We start from the raw sequence: 17463 nt of genomic DNA on the forward strand, positions 1-17463 counted from the left end.
TTGTCCTCCAGAGGAAAGCTCAGTGGGCCAGAGAGTAGAATATTGGTTTTTGATTGTCTAACATTCCATTTGTAGCCTGGGGGCCCCAGAGTGCTGGCCTTCCATTAGGAGGCCCCCCCAGGACCATCTCAAGATCAGTGCTTTGATTGCTATAGTAATTCACTGCAGGAAATTAAACCAGACTCCTGGGGACCAAGCCACCATCAGCAGCAGCCCCAGGGAGATAGGAAAGGGGGAGCAGGGCCACTTTAGTGACCTGCTGAACAAATATAGACTTGAAAAATGATGGAACTACAATGATGCCTGCTTCTGTTTTCTGAGAGAGATTTCTGAAAAGCAATTCTCTCAGTAGTAATAGATGTTCATGGTCTAACTTGAATCTGGTAAGTACACGTGATCATTACAAACCTTGACTATGATTTACTAAAAATCTGATCATTAAATAAATACATTATAGCACTTGTGAATACCAATGAAGCTATAATTCTAAGTTTATTTATTTCACTCTCTCTTGCAATTTATTTAATAAAATATGAAGTCTCAAGGAAGATACTCTGTTCTTAAGAATTTCAACATGCATAATTACATCAGTTTCTTAACATATACAGTGTCAGAGTGAATGTAGCTCATTCCAAGAGAAAAAAGAACAACAGTTAATAACCCTACTGAAAGTTTGACAGGGTTTATGGAGGAAGAGGGCTTTTAATCCAGGTGTTACACTCTGCACATTCAATTTAAATAAATAGCATACAACTCTCTATGAAGCAATAGTGATAAGGCAGGCAACTGCTAAAAGAGGTGTTATTCTTAGCTTTTTCTTTGATATTTAGTCTTCTTTCGTTATTATCTTTGTCAATTAGCAGTTCCTGAATTCCTGCAAGGGCACTAGCCCTGTACTGAAGCAACACCATAGTGAACAATGGAAGAGTGAGGAATTAACTGTTCTCCATATTCACTTTTGAGATTTCTTTGCCTGTGGGTCTGGATGCAACCACACCAGTTTTGTCTCTGTGCTCCAAGGAACAACTTTCTTTGAATCCCATTAGTGAATTTGTTTCCATAAAGCCAGAGAAAGTTATACAAAAAATCAGGCAAATGACTTCATATGATGCAAACACAGAAAGATGTTTTTAAATTTAAAATTTAATATAACTTTCAGGTGTTTATTTGTACTATCTGCCTATGGTATATGTTATGGCTTCTCAAAGTCATAGCTGTGATACAACTTGTAGCAGTGAATTATCAATTGTCTAAGAAAGTACAATGTGCTTGCTCTGTTCAGTTGTTCCTTTCTTAGTTCTTTTTCCACTCAATTGTCATTTCCATTTGCATCCCAGGGGAAGAATTCAGAACAATTCCTGAAATGAAAGCATTTCAAGCTGAGGTAGTAAGAGGGACTCTCTGAAGGAATGGGAAACAGAACTAGAGGAGGATATTTTGGCTTCAAGAAAGGTGTTTGAGACTCTGGTGCAACGTGAAACAAAATTTTTTTTTCCTAAAACCATTAGTCTACAACAAGCTCAAAATATGCAAAAGGATCATTTAACTAAAAAGGGACTGATGGTACGAAAAACAGAATTACAAACAACATAACACAATCACGATCATATTGCAGAAGAATCTGACTCTATCTCATAAAAATACCTTCCTTGGTACCAAGATTGTGTGAATTTCACATGATCTGAAGTTAATATTCTTTCCTAAGATTTGGAAATCTGTAGTATTTTATAAACTCCAATTAAATATGCCTAATTCCTCACATTTATTCCTGAGCACCATCCAATCAACTAATCTTAGTTCTCTGTCTTCCCTACAGACTCACTACAGCTAGACCAAGAATTTTTAAATTGTTTGTACAGACCCTACATATGACAAAGATTTTTCCCCACATTTGAGCTGCTCTAGTGACCAAAAGTGTGATAAAATCAAGTAGTCAGGATTTAGAGCTCAAACTATGAAGTCCAACTCACTAGATTAAAATTCAAGCTCTACCAATTTGCTGTCTTTGTTATCTTGGACAACCTAGTTAATTTATCTGTATCTTAATTCTCACTGGAAAAATGGGGGTTTAAAAAATGTACTTATCCAACTGGGTTATTTGAGTTTAAAATTGTGAAGTACAAGCACAGTTCTTGGTAAATAATTAGAACCAAATTAATAAGACCTATTTTGTGGCTCTTGGCACAGTAATGCATAGCCACTGAGATATTCTTAAAAATTCACTATGCTTGGGTTCTAGAAGCATGTATAAAGAGCTCCAAAGACTTCCATGTTTGGTTATATTAGATATTGATGCTTTCTTCAGCTAACTTCTTAGGGTAGTAATCATGCTCATTCTGAAAAGAATGAGTTAAGATCTACAACGATGAATAGAGTAGATTAGAAAATGGAAACTTTGTTTAATGCTGTTGTTCCTCTCTCCTGCCGTATGTCCCCTCTTCACTCCCCCACATGTACACACCAACCATAGCTACTATTCACCAATGTCGTGAAGCTAATCTTCCCAACAAGCTACACCCAGTAAAACAACGTATACTTGGAAGGCAAATAAAATGGCAGTGTTTTCCCTCTTGTCCTCAAAAACAGTGGCCCAAACTAGATGAACTCTTCCCAGACACTCATTTTTTTTAATTGAAGTATTGTTAATATACAATCTTATATTGGTTTCAAATACACAGCACAGGGTTCAACAGTTATTATTACATCCTCTCCCCCTCTAGTGCGGGTACTCTCTCTCAACACAGGAAGGTGTTACAGAGTCATTGACTATATTCCCCAGACACTCATTTTTGATGCACTAGTTACAATCTTTGTTGTGAATGAATTTCATCCACGTTCACCCGCTTGGCTGTGACTGGAATCCTGAGGGGCTGCCGGGCAGATGGCGTCTTCCCCGCACACTGCCCGTGCTGGACTGCTACCACCACTGTCATGGCCAGAGCTCTCCATCCATGTCCCTTGCTGCCGGGATGCTCTGGGGTTGTGGCTGCCACATGCTCTGTTACTATTGATGACATCCAACAGTGTTCAGCCTCTCTCAGACCTGCCTTAGCAGCCTCTCAACTCCACCCCTTTACAGGAGCACCTGTGTACATGGTTGTTTATAGATTTTAGACATAAATCTCCTCTTAGGGATGACCTGTGTCTAACCCACCCATAGAGTTGACAGGTAAATCAATGTTAGCTTTGCCACTGACTCAGAGATACTTGCCAGTCTACTTCAACAAGCCATGGCGTATGTTTCTTAAACATCTCCCTTAGTAGGAGGTGCTACTTGCATCTTTCAAGATACAAAACAGTTAGTGTCTCAGTTTTGGGGTGACTAGTTTTCCTAATCTGTCTTGGATTTCTGGATTTAACTACAGATCCCTGTCTTGGTCCTTCATATTGAGTCTCTGAGCTAGCTAATGATGATGCTAAATCTTACTAGGCATTTTTTTATATGCAAGGTCATGTGCTGAGCACTTTCAAATTACTAACTTATTAAGTCTCACAGTGGTCTTATCATTATTTATCAGTTTTGAAGTTGAGAAAACTGATGTGGAGAGTGGTTAAATAACTTGCACATAGTCACACAGCTGGGATTCAAACAACCTTCACCCAGCACAGCTAAGATTCAGACTCAAGGAGATCTGATGTCAGAGTCATCCTCTTACCCACTACCTTACATCACCCTAAAAAATAAAAATGAGAGATCCATTTAAAAGCACACCCATAGTTTCATATTAGCCAAGCTGTTCTAAATAAAATTCATGTATCTTCACTCCTTCCCACTCCATGATTTTATGATCTTCATGTTGAGCATGTTGCCTATCTTCTACTGACACCATAAAGGTGATCTTTTATTCTGCTTCATACAATACATATAATGATAAGGGAACATCTTCCAAATACTTACAACATTTTCATCCAGTGGGAGGAAAAACAAACCTATAACATTAAACCCTCCAAAGCATTGAACAAATATAATAGTGCGACAATTAAGTTTGTAATTCCAAATGAAGTTAATTTATTTAACACAAAGAACATTTTCCCAACTCAAGAAAAAAGAACACTTAAGAAATAGTGAAAAGAGGAAGAAGAATAGCAGAAACTGAGTGAATATTCCATAGTCGAACTCATCATATTCAAAGGTCCCTGGGTACTATGTAGTTATGAAATCAAGAAGGTAAAATTCAAAATGCTTTTGCACTTTTCAAGCAATACGTTCAATCTCACAGTTAACTAGAAGAGTGTTGTGAGAGCAGATGAAATGGTGGATGGACGATGAATGGGCACAGGCTTGAGTTGTAGTCCTGATGTCATTGACTATATGGGCCTAGATGGGCCTTAAACTTTCTTTTAAACTTCAGTATTATATGGGTATCTGATATCAGTAACACATTGTATTTATATATATTAATATATTATTATATTATATTATATTACATTATATTAATTATATTATATTAATTTTATTATATTATATTATATATTATATTAATAATATGCTAGATTCAGTGCTAAGTGTTTCCACTAGTAATAACCAGTAGCCCAAATGTAATGTTGACTTCTTTTAGTGTTCCTAGTGAGTCCCTGGTTGCAACTCTGATTGCTCTATTAACAAATAGCATCCTTGTGACCTAAAATAGTTAACATGTTTTCCCAACCCAGCTTTCCACCAGAAATGCCCAAAAGAGAAGAAAAAAAAAGCAAAATAAAATTATTGTCTTTGTAGACAGAAGATATTTCCATTCACTCATGAATATAAGCACAATAATTTTTATTTAGAGACATAAAAGTTCCCAGATATCTCAAGAATCAATTACTCTAAATTAGAATATGTTATCTTCCCTACATGTTCTACAAATTCTTCACTTACTAGGCAAATACAAACCACCAGTAACACAGCAGGTTGGCTCATAAGTGTAAGAAGATTCCAAGAGTTGTGGCCTGGGAGGGACATAGACCAGAGGCCTACAGACTCTGGGCTCAGGGCTCTGAAGTTGGCATTGGCTAGATTCATATTCCAGAATTTGGCAACTCTGGGAAACAAAGGTTTTGGGTGGACAACTCTTTGCCACATAACCCTCAAGTTGGCAGCTCTGGTCTATAAAACCCATTTGCTGGCGGCTCCCTGACGGGCAAGGCTGGGAAACATGCTCCAACACTGCTGAGGATCTTCCTGATTGGCATGCTGTCCTTTCATAGGGCTTGGAATTAAAGCAAGTCGTTTGGACCACTCTGGGCAGGCAGGCACTTTGCACACAGCTCTCTTTTGTGCACAGTTCTTGCTCACAGCTGGGCACTCTGAAGCTGGTAGTTTCACTGCAGCTTTCTTGAAAGTTGTCTAGGAACCAAGTCCTCCCATGGCAGCTGCTGGGTAAAAATAATCCATCCTCAAAACTTCTGAGATTAGACGCATGCACGATGGCAGAGAGTGGAGCGACACTGTAGACATTACTGAGAGAGTGGCAGTGGCTCTGGGACATACTGTTGAAACCTTGATTGAAGTTCATCATAAGGACACAACAGGCCAGATCTGAAGATTAGATTCTCTGCTAGGGAGGCTATATACTAGGAGAACTGGGTGTTGGCTTCCTCTCAAGACTCCTTTACACCTCATTGCTTAATATAATTTAAAGGGTAACATCTCATTAGCACTTTGTTTAGTTATAAATGGAATGACATCTTATTAACGAAGAAGCCAGTGCATTTAGAATCTTCAAAATGTCTTTCATGTTAGCCCCAAAGTTGACTCATGAGGGTGGCGTTTGTCAAATATGAGTCCCAACATGCCAACCTAGCTGTCATTTTTTTTTCTGTAGTCACCATAACTCTACCCACATTGGATAGTAAGAAATGTATGTGGAAGCAGCCAATTGAATACTGATGAATATTCAGGACTGGAGTTTTGAGAGCTGTCCCCTTGACCCAATATGATAATATGATTAAGACATTTTTAGTTAGAAGCACATCCTTTTGGGCCCAACCTCATTCGACTCAGCTCTTGGTCTGTCCAGTTGATTAAGATTTGAGAAAAGGACTCTACAATGAAATACTTTCTTACTGTTCACCCAAAGTATTGGATGTCCCCTTTGCTTTTATGCTATGAACATATTTGCCTTTTTCTAACATTTTGTTCCCCTCATCTTATTCAGGACCAAATTTAAATATTACCTCTTTATGAAGTTTTTCTCTGATCTTTCTATTTAGAAGTTATTACTTCTTCCTCTGAATTACCAGTGGGTTTTGACATATTCTTTATTATGATTGTATTTTACACCTAGTAGTGTGTTTACTTCTGTTTGTGCTTCACAAAGTTGATAATTTGCCCTTCTAACAAAGCTGTTTCAGATATGCTGGTCACTTTTGTTTACTCAGTTCTGTTTTTTGACTGCAGAATGATGATCAGTTCCTACATTTATCACATTAGCAGGCTGTACTTAGAACAGATTCATACTCGTAGCACAGGATCCACCAACACAATTTCTAGGACACATTCTATTTACTTAGCTCAGCTTAGGACAGTGAAACAAAAGAAGTACACTCTTAGCACAGCCCTCTGGTCTCCCTTTCTTAGGTCTGAAGAAAGCTAAAACCACTAGGAATTTGGAACAACTCCTGCACAAATTCCCCCTGGTTATGTGATGGACTGGGATATTATATATATAAAAGGACACATCCAAATACATTCAGCTTGACAAGCTGTACACTCAACGTATATAATATACCTTTGGAACACGTGTAAGTTATTTACGACTTGGAATGACCACTTCTGTGTGATGCAAGATCCCATTATGCCCTTCATGTGAACTGACCACAGCCCATTTAATTCTTACACATATTTGTATTTTTCATTGCACAGAGGCTTCCACTGTAGCTGGTGACTCTCCTGTTTGCAAGTAGTAAATGGATTCTTATGGCCTTTAGAATAAGATCCATTTTCCTTAGCCTGGCCTACAGCATTTTGCAAGACCTGGTTGCTGCCTGTTTTTCTATTTCCAAATCTTATCATTTCCTTTCACCCAATATGTTCCTTTTTCACAGACCTCTGTTCAGCTCCTTGAGCATGTCAAGCCTTTCCTGCATGTACAAAATACTGTCCGTTTCATCCCTTCATTTGCCCTCTTTTACTCTATATGCATCTCCTCTTCTTATCTTTCATGTCTCAGCTTAAGAGTTACCTGTGATAGTGGCTTGCATCTATCACTTTAAAAAACTTTCATTCTCAGGATCTAATTTTTCTTTCATAGAACTTACCGCAGTATGTAACAACTTTAGTTATTTTTTCATTGTGCCTTTGTCACTACAGTGTGAGTTCCATTAAGGCAAGAAATATGTATATCTTTCTTTCTATTGATCCCCAACAGTGAGCACGATGCCTAGCTGGCTTTAATAAGAGCCCCATAAATGTATTTTGAAAATAATGAATAGAAGGTAAATAATAGAAGATGTTAAACAAAAAATTTTTCAAATTACAGCTAAATATCTAAAGGGATACAGTTCTGAAACCTTGACGTACCCAAGATTTCCAAGAATTGGTAAGGGTACAGAGCTTAAAGAAAAAGATAATAATAACCATCCTTACCTTTCAGTTACCCCTTTCTGAAATAAGAACAAAATCATTAAGGAAGCCACTTGTTAGCATGACACAAGCTGAGTCAATTATTATAAAATAATGTTTGATTGTACCCAGGCATGCTTTTAAAAGCTTTTTACCATGAAAAAGAGCACCATTTTTCAGTTCTGCAGCCAAATTCTGACGGGCAAAGGCAAAACTTCACCCAGGCCAGCATTCACACAGTCGTCTTTAGCAGACAGCCTTCCTATTAACCTCACAATGTGTAGTAAATCAATGAATACTTGTGCAGTTCCAAATCTCCAAATGTCAAATAGTGACTTCAGGTCTGTCATTTGTGAATAAAGCCACTCCGTGAGTTCTTTTCTCTTTGGGCTGAAACATTAACTTGCACATTCTATTTAATTGAATGCAGAATTAATTGGTGTTTCAGCATGCAATCTTGATTTAATGAGTAAACACAGATTTTGGCTGGTGCTGAATTTATGGAGAGAGTGACCTTGCTTATTACGACAAAATGACATAGACTAGGACAACTGGTCGCCTTGCAATTGTTTTCTTGCAACCTACCAAAAACTATTAACTTTGTAATCACTTGAACAATGATAATTATGTAACCTATCTCCTAGAATTCTTGTGAAATAGGAAGAAATAGTTACCCATTCCTTCTGATGACTGGATATTTTGATACTAAATGGTTGAACAATTCCTTGGTCTCTTCTGGTCTTGAAGTATGCTGTGATTGCAACTGCAGTGGCACTGCCTAGCCACCAGAGGGTGGAATATCAACATTTTCTGTGGAGAAGCGATTAAATCCTAAGGGTTCCACAGTCAGGAATCTAAGCCAAAATCTAGTCACAGAGTATAATCTTGAATGTTTCCCTTAAATGCTTTGATTTCTGCATTTTTAAAATGAAAATTATGAGAGTATTGATCTCATGAGCTAGTTTTACTGATTAAATGAGATGTTATATATAAGAGACCAGATTGCTAGTCACATATTTAGTGATAAATGGATGAAAGTCATAATTATTTTTTTATCAAATTAAGGATCTCCATGTTCTTATGGCAGTATCAATCTGGGATTGATATAAAACTGTAAAGTAGAATAAACATGGTATCATTTTTTTGTGTTTGAGATTATGTTGTTTGTATTTGTAAATGTTGCACGTTCCATTCTTTTAAGAGCTGTATTGTATTCATCATCCCATTAAAGATCTAGTTGGCCTGTCTCCATCTCTCAAGAGCTTGACACTTGGTGGTTATAAAGTTGAATAGTTTATATTGTTTTTATATTTGATTATGTGGCTATGCTGGACTTCTAATCATTTATTTAACTGTTTTAAAGTAAAAAGAAAATGGAGTCATTCTTAAGTAATATAATTCACCTTAGTTCCCTCATAATTTATCTCCTCTATTCTTGCCTTGGTTTTTTCTCACCAAACAAACTGATGCCAAATCACCTAAGTTAATTTACATCCATTCCTCTTCTTCAACCAGAAGTCACTCATAAATATACAGTACTTAGCAATGGAGGAATACTAGGCTAAGTGTCAAGAAATTTGAATTTTAGCCCTGCTGTTTCTATTAATTCACTGCATGAGTCTGGACAAGTCATTCTGCCTCTCTGAGTATCTTATAAGATAATGAGTTTAGATGAGAAGATCTCTAAGGTCCTTTCCATCTGTCACAGTCTATGATTGTCTATCAGAAACTTAATCTCTTAGGGATGAAAAGGATATTAAATGGCATCTTGTCAAATCTACCTACTGAATGATATCCACACTTCCATGTAAGCCATCTAATCTTCCTAAGATTACTTGTGAAATTTGTAACGAGACATGAAAAACTGAAGTCAGTAGACTATTAGTTCTCATGCATGCTGGTAGAAATCCCAATTTTAAGTCAATAATCCTATTGCACTTGAAAGTAACTGTGAAAATACATAAAAAAGTGTGTTTTCCTGGCCAAGAACACAGGAGTGTGTCGAGGGGGAATGAGTAACTAACTTTAGATATAGCAGTCCTGTAAAATAAGTCAAGCATCAATAACCCTTTTAGGACACTTATAATACATAAATGTTTGTTCCCTGGAATACTCAAGATAATGGCACTATGACCATAATAGTGATCTCATATGGAATATGGAAATGATCTCCTGCCAGCTTTCTCTGTTTCTGATGATAAATAGATTCTCTTTTAATATGATAATAAAAAGATTCACATTTGATATCATTTTTTTCTCTGAAACTATCTCTAAATAATTTTGCTTTTTAGGATAATCCTAGGTCATTTGCAATTCAATTATATCAGACTGTGATTCAAACAACCAAAAAATTTTAAAAAGTAAAGAAAAGTTAGAGGATTACACAGTGTCTATGTAGCCCTTAACGTGTAATTGGAAATAAGAATGAACCACAGTATCTTGGCCATTTGAGCGCCAACTCCCATATTTTCTCCTTGTTCCATTATGTCTTCAATGTGAGAATATCATGGTTTATTACAGTAATTATACTTGCTTTTGTTCCTTTCCCCAGATGCACTTACTGTGGCCTGCCTCTGCACTTAGCTTTTAGCAGAGTTATTTTTCTGCCTTTGTGTGATCTAGAAATGTGAATTTGTTTTTGAGTTCTCCCATGTCCTCGGTGGGTACTGCGGTTGCGATAATGTGCTGTTATGATGGTGCTAAATCATTTTTGCTGATAATGATCACCAGAGACTGATGATATTGATGACAACTAGCTTATCTAAATAGAGTTCAACCAGCAAAAGTGAATGCTTGTTTCATGTCATTGACATAATAAATCCTGGAGATTGTCATGTTAGTTCCATTTCTTTCAATCATCTATTCATTTAACTTTTACTGAATATTTACCACTTGTCAGATTCTGTTAGACAAGATTCTACTGTATTCATTGAGGATGTAGCAAGGACAAACAAATACACAAATCAAGCAGTGTTAATTAAATAAAACAATACTTTAAATGAAATATTAAAAATAGTGACTTTGTAATTAACAAAAACATAAGGATATATAATGGTAACATTGCACAAGGAATAATCAAGTCTGTTGATTGTGGAGTCTAGTTCAAAGGAATGAGAGGAGAGAATATTCTGTGGGTTTGGAAGGGTAAGACAAATATGACATTCCTTGTAGTGGTACTAGACTGTATAAGAGCTGAATCTTGTACAATGTGTTCAAAGAAATGAGTAGGTAGGATTTACAGGTGCATGTTGGTGGAGGGTATGTTCCTGGGGACTGGGAGAGGACAGTGGTGGGCTGCAAATTGTCTGTAATATTACATTAAAGGGCCTTTATTGGGAATGGAGATTGTTTCAAGTTTTAAATGAGAGTCTCATTTCGGTATGCATTAGTTGCCAATAACAAATTGTAATTCAAAATGGCCTAGGTAAGAAGGAAATTTATTATCTCACATTTACCAGACTCCAAAAATAAGACGGTCTGGGCTCTGTTCCTTGGCATTTCTCTTGGCTTTTTCCCTCTTCCACATGATGGTTTGCACATTTCCAGGACACGTGCCAGATGGCGGCAATATTCCACATATATGACGAAGTCCAGAGTAGGAAATGGTTACTTCAAAAAACTCCACAGGAAGAACTTGACCAGAAACACTGCTCCACATCGCTTCTCGTTTTTCATTGGTTTAAATCAGATCACATGTTCCATCCTGAGCCAATGGCTTTCAGTAGGAATTCGTGTACCCTGAGACCAGCCAGATTTGATGCCAAAACCATGGTAAAGAACTAGGTGTAGATAAGGAGGGATACACAGGCTAATCCTATTCTCATGGGAGGAAGAGTGGGAAGGAAAACACCTGTGAGGGCAATGAAATATGGGCTACTGACATCCTCTTACATTTTCTTCCTGCTATATAGTCTATTTTGAAATGTAGGTGACTGCATTCCCCAAACCAAGAGAATTTTGTAAACTATCTAGTATCCCATCCAGTTCTAAGCTCAAGATATCATGAGGCAATGTCCTCCCTGTCAGTATTACCTCCTCATGATACAGTCGGTGTTTCCAGGACTTCTCTCTGGTGACTTCTACAAAAATAATTAAGTGACCAAATAGTAAGAGAAGGTAGGTACCAACCTAAGAAATAACTCTTAGAAATTGTATTCATTTTATTATAATAAAATGAATACAAGATTAATTTCATCCACACTCATGATGTTTATTTCATTACATCAGTTACTGCAGTCAGTTAATATCATGACCTCAGAAAGCCATTTTGGATTGCAAAAATAAGTCTGTGAAAGGGGCTTAGGAAGAGTATTTTGACAATTGTTCTGCTCTGAAACAGCCAAGCTAGTATTTGCTGAAGCATCACTGCTGTGTTCTTGCATCAGACCCATTAGTTATTTAACCAAAGTATAAGGTGTCCTGATAAGGTTGAAATGGCCATGCACATAGGGGTTTAGGATATTCTCCTACCCATGTGCTGATTCTACTTGCCAAAAATTCCAGGGAACTAGCTCTGTGTTGTCAGAGAATTCTCCTACGAGGGAAACTACTCCTTAAATCAAGTTTTTCTTTGTTGAAAGAATTTCCAAGTAGGTTTGGAATTCTCAAATAACAACAACAAAAAAAAAACAGTAACAGTAAAACATGCTCTGATATCAGATTAAATTAGTTTATTAGAAAGGAAAAGAAAAAGACCTCTTGCTCTATCTTTAACTAGAGAAATAAGAGGGAAAATAGAAGAAAATAGAAGGAAAATAGAGTGGGTATTCAATGAGATAAGTAAAATTAATATGAATAGTATTTCTATTTGTCACTCTTCTAGGCGCCACAATACAGCCTTTAGCTAGGTAATAGCTAAAACTGACTGCGAAGGAGCTAACTGTGAGGTTGCAGTCTATAAACCTTAACAAGTTGATCAGTTTTAGAAGTCAGATATACAGGTGGCTTTGTAACAAGAAGTTTGGTAACTCCTAGAAACCAAGTAGGTTGGGCAGCAGAATCCAGATTTATAGCCCAGGGAAGGGAAGCTGCAGACTCCATAACCTAGGGGTCTGAAGCCACTGGTTCCACAGCCCAGGGAGCAGAAGCTTCTAGATCCACAGCCCAGGGAGTAGCCTCTAGTGGACCCACAGCCCAGAGATCCAGAATAAGTTGACAGGGAGGGACTGCAGAGCATGGAGGTCCTCAGGCAGTAGCAGGACACCTGGCAGGGGCTGGACACCGCATGGGACGTCTGGCATCTGGCAGGCTCACCGCAGGCCTCCTGACAGCCCCTGTAGACAGAGGAGCCCAGCTGGCAGGGGCGGGGAAAGCATAGGTCAGTGCTGTAGACCAGGTTGCTGGGGTAGGAAGAGCCTGGGTAGCGCAGGTTGCCCCAGAGGGAGCAGGAGAAGTTTCTGGAGCAGCAGTTGTAGGACATGTTGACAGGCGACGTAAGTTCAGCTGAGTTACAGGGAGATGTTCTGGTATCTTTGCCATCTCTCAGCCATGTTTATACATATAAACCTTCTCTATGCTACATGTGATGCAGATCCTCCCCATTCTTGAGCCTGTCTTGTCATGAACATAACTAATTAACCTAGGCTATAATTATAACTGAACACATTCACAAGTTCTTAACTGCTGTTTAATTATTTTGGTTTATAGAAGCCACTCTGCTTCTCTCTCTCTCAATCTCTGTCCTTTTTAATTTTTCTTTCAGAAATAAGGTGTGGTTTGCCTTCAAAGACTTTGGTCATGATGCACCTAGTTCCCTCCCTTCTTCACTGAGTTTGACCATGAGGATTTTGAGCACGAAAGTGCAAATTGCTACCAATAATGTACTTCTAACAGTCACCTCCTTATCATTATTTTCTGTATGTTTTAGTGAGCATTTACTATATGTACAACATTGAAAATTGTGCTGTCATTTAATCCTTGCAACACCTTATGAGATAGGAATTGTCATCAATTTAGTAACCCTGGTGTGTTTATTCAAATTTGCCATGGAGACCATCATTTTTCAAGCTGTCTTCTATTTGTGCTCTCATTTAGCTTATCACCAAGCACCTCATGTTTTATCCAGCATGGAGTCAGTGGATTCTTTTTCCATGTGAGGGAGAGAAGTTTTTGGCAAACTTAGACTATCATTGAGAATAATTGGAGCAAAATGGGTATACCTTGAGTGAGTTGACTGCCAATGAAATACATTTGCAAAAACTTGAATTTTAATAGTGTGCTATAATCTTTGCCAACTCAGTTGGGAGTGAGAAATGAGACGCCTTGGAGAGTGATTGATTTCACTCCCTGCTGAGCTTCTTTTCTGCTCATCGTTCTAGAAAGACAAAACAGCATAAAACTTACCTTCATATTAAGTAGCTAAAATTATCCCTATTACTTGAAAAAAATCAGTGGGATAAAGAAAAGTCCTGGAATTAGAGATGTCTTTTTTTCATTTATTATAGTGTCTGACTTCTTCTTTAAAGCATCTTTTAGAAATTGGAAGGCAAAAAGCTATTTTTGCAATTTGATCTTTTCTATTTGTTTCACAGATGATTGTTTTCTCTAATCCCCATATAGAACTTGCTTGTCTGGTACCAAAGGAATGGTCTGCCTGTTGTTTGCTTACAAATTTCTATTAAATGTATTCCTCAGTTCTCCAAATCCTCATTCATTAAAACCAAAATCAAATTCCTCATATCTGACCGGTGTTCATCTCAACTAAGCCTTAACTCTTCTGCTATAAGGATCTTAGCATCTACAAGCTGGTCCATTGGGGTGAACACACACACACACACATTGTGGAGAAATTGCAAAGGATGTCTTCTGAAATGGGTTATGCAGAAAGAGTAAGATTTTAGTTGTTTGAATGTACAGGACAGTCCCTTGTGTGGAAAGTACCTCAGGGTCAGCAAAGAGCTAAGTTTTCTTTGGTCCAGCACCTGGCACACAATAGATGCTCCGAATACTTTATGAAATGAAGGAAGATTATCAAATCATTACCTTTTAGTTTTATATTTATCCAAAATTAATATACGCATGTGGATTGTTTTTTCTTTTAAAAGTTCCCTTAATAAAATGGGAAGTGAATATAAATATCTCTTTCATAATTAAATATAACCCTCAAATTAATTGTAACAAGTTTAGTGCTTGAAGCTAAATATCTGTCCCCCACCCTGATCCTAAGCAAAGCTGCCTTTGGGGCCTTGATCCGTTATGATTTGTTTCTCTTTCCACCATCTTTATCTTCACCCAGTCTAATGGTTCTGTTTTCTCAGCTTTATAAACATGGTCAACCTTCTTCAAACCCTAATTTAAAATGGTGTCATTTCCTCCATGATTACATAGTTTTTCTTATTTTTGAAGGCAGAATTCTCTAAAGAGTTGTGTAATCCATTTGTCAACTATCTCACTTCTTATTCTCTCTTCATGACCGTGTTGTTTCTAACCGGTTTAACACTCTCCTGAAGTTTCACTGACGTGGTCAGCGGTGGCTCTATGCTGCTGAGTGCAATGGATGGTTTAAGGGTGATCCTATGTGAATGTTTAACCACATCTAATACATGTGACTGTGCCTTTGGTCTTGAAATATGTTCATGTACGTACTTCCATGATATCATATGCCTCGTCTTCTATCTTTCATCTAATTCTCTGTTACTCTTAATTGGGTTCCTTCTTTGGGGACAAAAGCAGTTCTGGTGGACAAGCCCCGTTGTAGTTCCAAGTGGTCTCCTTTCTTGGGGGAACTGCTGAACCACAACAGGCCTGTTTTATTGTCCAAAATTGTCTCATCCAATCTTTTTTATCCCTGCATGATTGATCTTGAAACAAAGAGCTGGTCATATCACTCTCCTGATTAAAACTCCCTCATTGCTTTCAAATACACATATGATAAAACACAAAAGCTCTACATAATTGCAAGGCTGTGTCGCTGGGTCCCTGCCTGTGTCTCTAAACTCATCTTCACACCACACTCCCTTCTCACAAGTACACTGCCTCTGCTACACAATTAAAATATCTCAAGTTTTTCTACCATAGGGACATGCTATTTTCTCTGCCTTGAATGTTCTTTCTTCATCTGGATAATTAAGATAATTAATCTTTTCCTCATTATCAAACCACCATATCCCACAATAAATTAGTTTCCCCATGTTTTGTTATCTGTCAGCCCTGTACTTAATTCTTTCATTTGTGTAACATACTTATTTTTCAAACTATCCTTTAGACTAGCACAGAACTACTTAAAGTGTATATCAAAAAGAAAATCTTCATCACCTCCTTCATTAAGAAGTCTTGCATGATAAAAATGTCAGCTTAACCAAATCATAGGTTTGATAGCATCACTGATTTACCCTGGTCTATGACCCACTCTGAGTAGCATATCTCTGACTATAATCTTGGGGTGGGGGTGAAAGGGTGGAGAGTAAGCAATGACTGTACTCTTTCTTATTCAAAGCTGAATCTTCAGCTCAAGAATAGTCAAAGTTATACAGTTGTTGCTCAGTAAAAACTTATTTACTGGATAAATTGGAAAATTAATGGTTTTATCATCACCTAAATATCTTCTATTTTATCCAATCTCTGGACCTCTAGACTTTTGCCTGATGCACATATCCCTTGGGTGTTTCACAAAAACAGAAAACCCGGCAGAGGTTGAGCTGTTCCCATAAACCATCTTTTTGTGCAGACCTGCTTCTATTCTTGTGCACCCGGTCTTAGTTACAGTATTCCATCTATGCAATTCTAAAAACAAGATCCCTGGGAGGTATCTTTCTCACTGTCTTACTTCCTCACTTTCCATGTCCAATTTCGGAGCAGCATGTCTTGTTATTTTTTTATCTCGAAAACATGTTAGAATCTTTTGCCTTCCTATTTTGCTGTAACTCAGTATTTGGCCTTTGTTATTGCAGGTGGTCCTCAGGGGGCCCCCAGCCTCTGTTCTTGCCTATCTCAACTGTAGTGAGGCATTTCTCTGAATTCTTTTTTCCTAAAAGTCTACGTTGGCCTTACAGACTCGAATTCATTTTCCCTAGTATTATATGCAAACCATCCTATGATCCAACCCTCAATTATCTCACATCTGGTGTTTCTATGTAATTTTATCTTCAAAAGATACTAGATCATTTCAGCTCAACCAAAAATGAAGGCAGAAAAGGAGTCAGTCAGGCAAAAGGGTCTTGTTTTGAGAAGCTCAGCATCAACAAGGAATGTCAGATAGAAGATTACAGCTAGATTACAAGGCACTCGGTAAGTCATGGCGGGGGCTGGACATTCTTCAAAAGTCCAAAATTCTCTGAAAATTAAAAACTTTTTTTAGAACTATTTTGGAGGTGAAAGATGATATGATCTGTTCCCTTTAGATGGAATCACATGACTCAAATGAATGGAAATGAAGCATAGTTTCTTTTTCCTCCTTCTTAATGTCAATGTCTTATGTATCTCAGAAATAAATCAATATGTTTGACTTTGGGGTGTTGCCCACATACTACCTGGGGTATTAGAGATTACATATGCTTTTTATTCATTCTAATATCTTTCTAAAATCTGAAAAACTCTGGATTCCAAAACTCCTCTGTCCCCACTGGCTTAGACAAGGGAATATGGATCTGTAGCAATGAGAAGCCATTGATAGGTTATAGATAAGGATATAACTAGATCAAATTTGCCTCTTACAGAGAGGTATCTGGCTGCGGTGTGAGGAATGGACTGGAACGTTGCACAGGAGTAAGAGTGGGCACCAGGACTCAGGCCCTGGCAGTATGATTCAATAGCCTATATTCTTAACCACAGTGGTTAAGACTGCCTCTCATGAAAATGGTTATTAAAGCCCAGAAACATGTGTAAAATGAGATGAGAATGGTGACTAGGGTGGCAGCCTGAGAAAACCTTATATTTAAAGAACTAACAAACAGAAATCCACAAAGGACTGAGAAGGAATA

The 17463-nt window shown here is 37.7% G+C and overlaps 2 protein-coding genes across 2 annotated transcripts; both read right to left on the minus strand.

The window, feature by feature from the left end:
- Window positions 1–4521: 4521 nt before the first annotated feature.
- On the minus strand, window positions 4522–5511 carry LOC118932673 (keratin-associated protein 27-1). The gene has a single exon (XM_036926339.2). It carries the CDS (start codon window positions 5499–5501, stop codon window positions 4854–4856), a length of 648 nt encoding a protein of 215 aa, XP_036782234.2. The 5' UTR covers window positions 5502–5511; the 3' UTR covers window positions 4522–4853.
- A 6956-nt stretch (window positions 5512–12467) lies between these two features.
- LOC118932637 (keratin-associated protein 13-1-like) lies at window positions 12468–12980 on the minus strand. The gene has a single exon (XM_036926258.2). It carries the CDS (start codon window positions 12963–12965, stop codon window positions 12468–12470), a length of 498 nt encoding a protein of 165 aa, XP_036782153.1. The 5' UTR covers window positions 12966–12980.
- Window positions 12981–17463: the final 4483 nt, after the last annotated feature.

Source organism: Manis pentadactyla, chromosome 1 (genome assembly GCF_030020395.1).
Source record: "Manis pentadactyla isolate mManPen7 chromosome 1, mManPen7.hap1, whole genome shotgun sequence".
NCBI classification, from domain to species: domain Eukaryota; kingdom Metazoa; phylum Chordata; class Mammalia; order Pholidota; family Manidae; genus Manis; species Manis pentadactyla.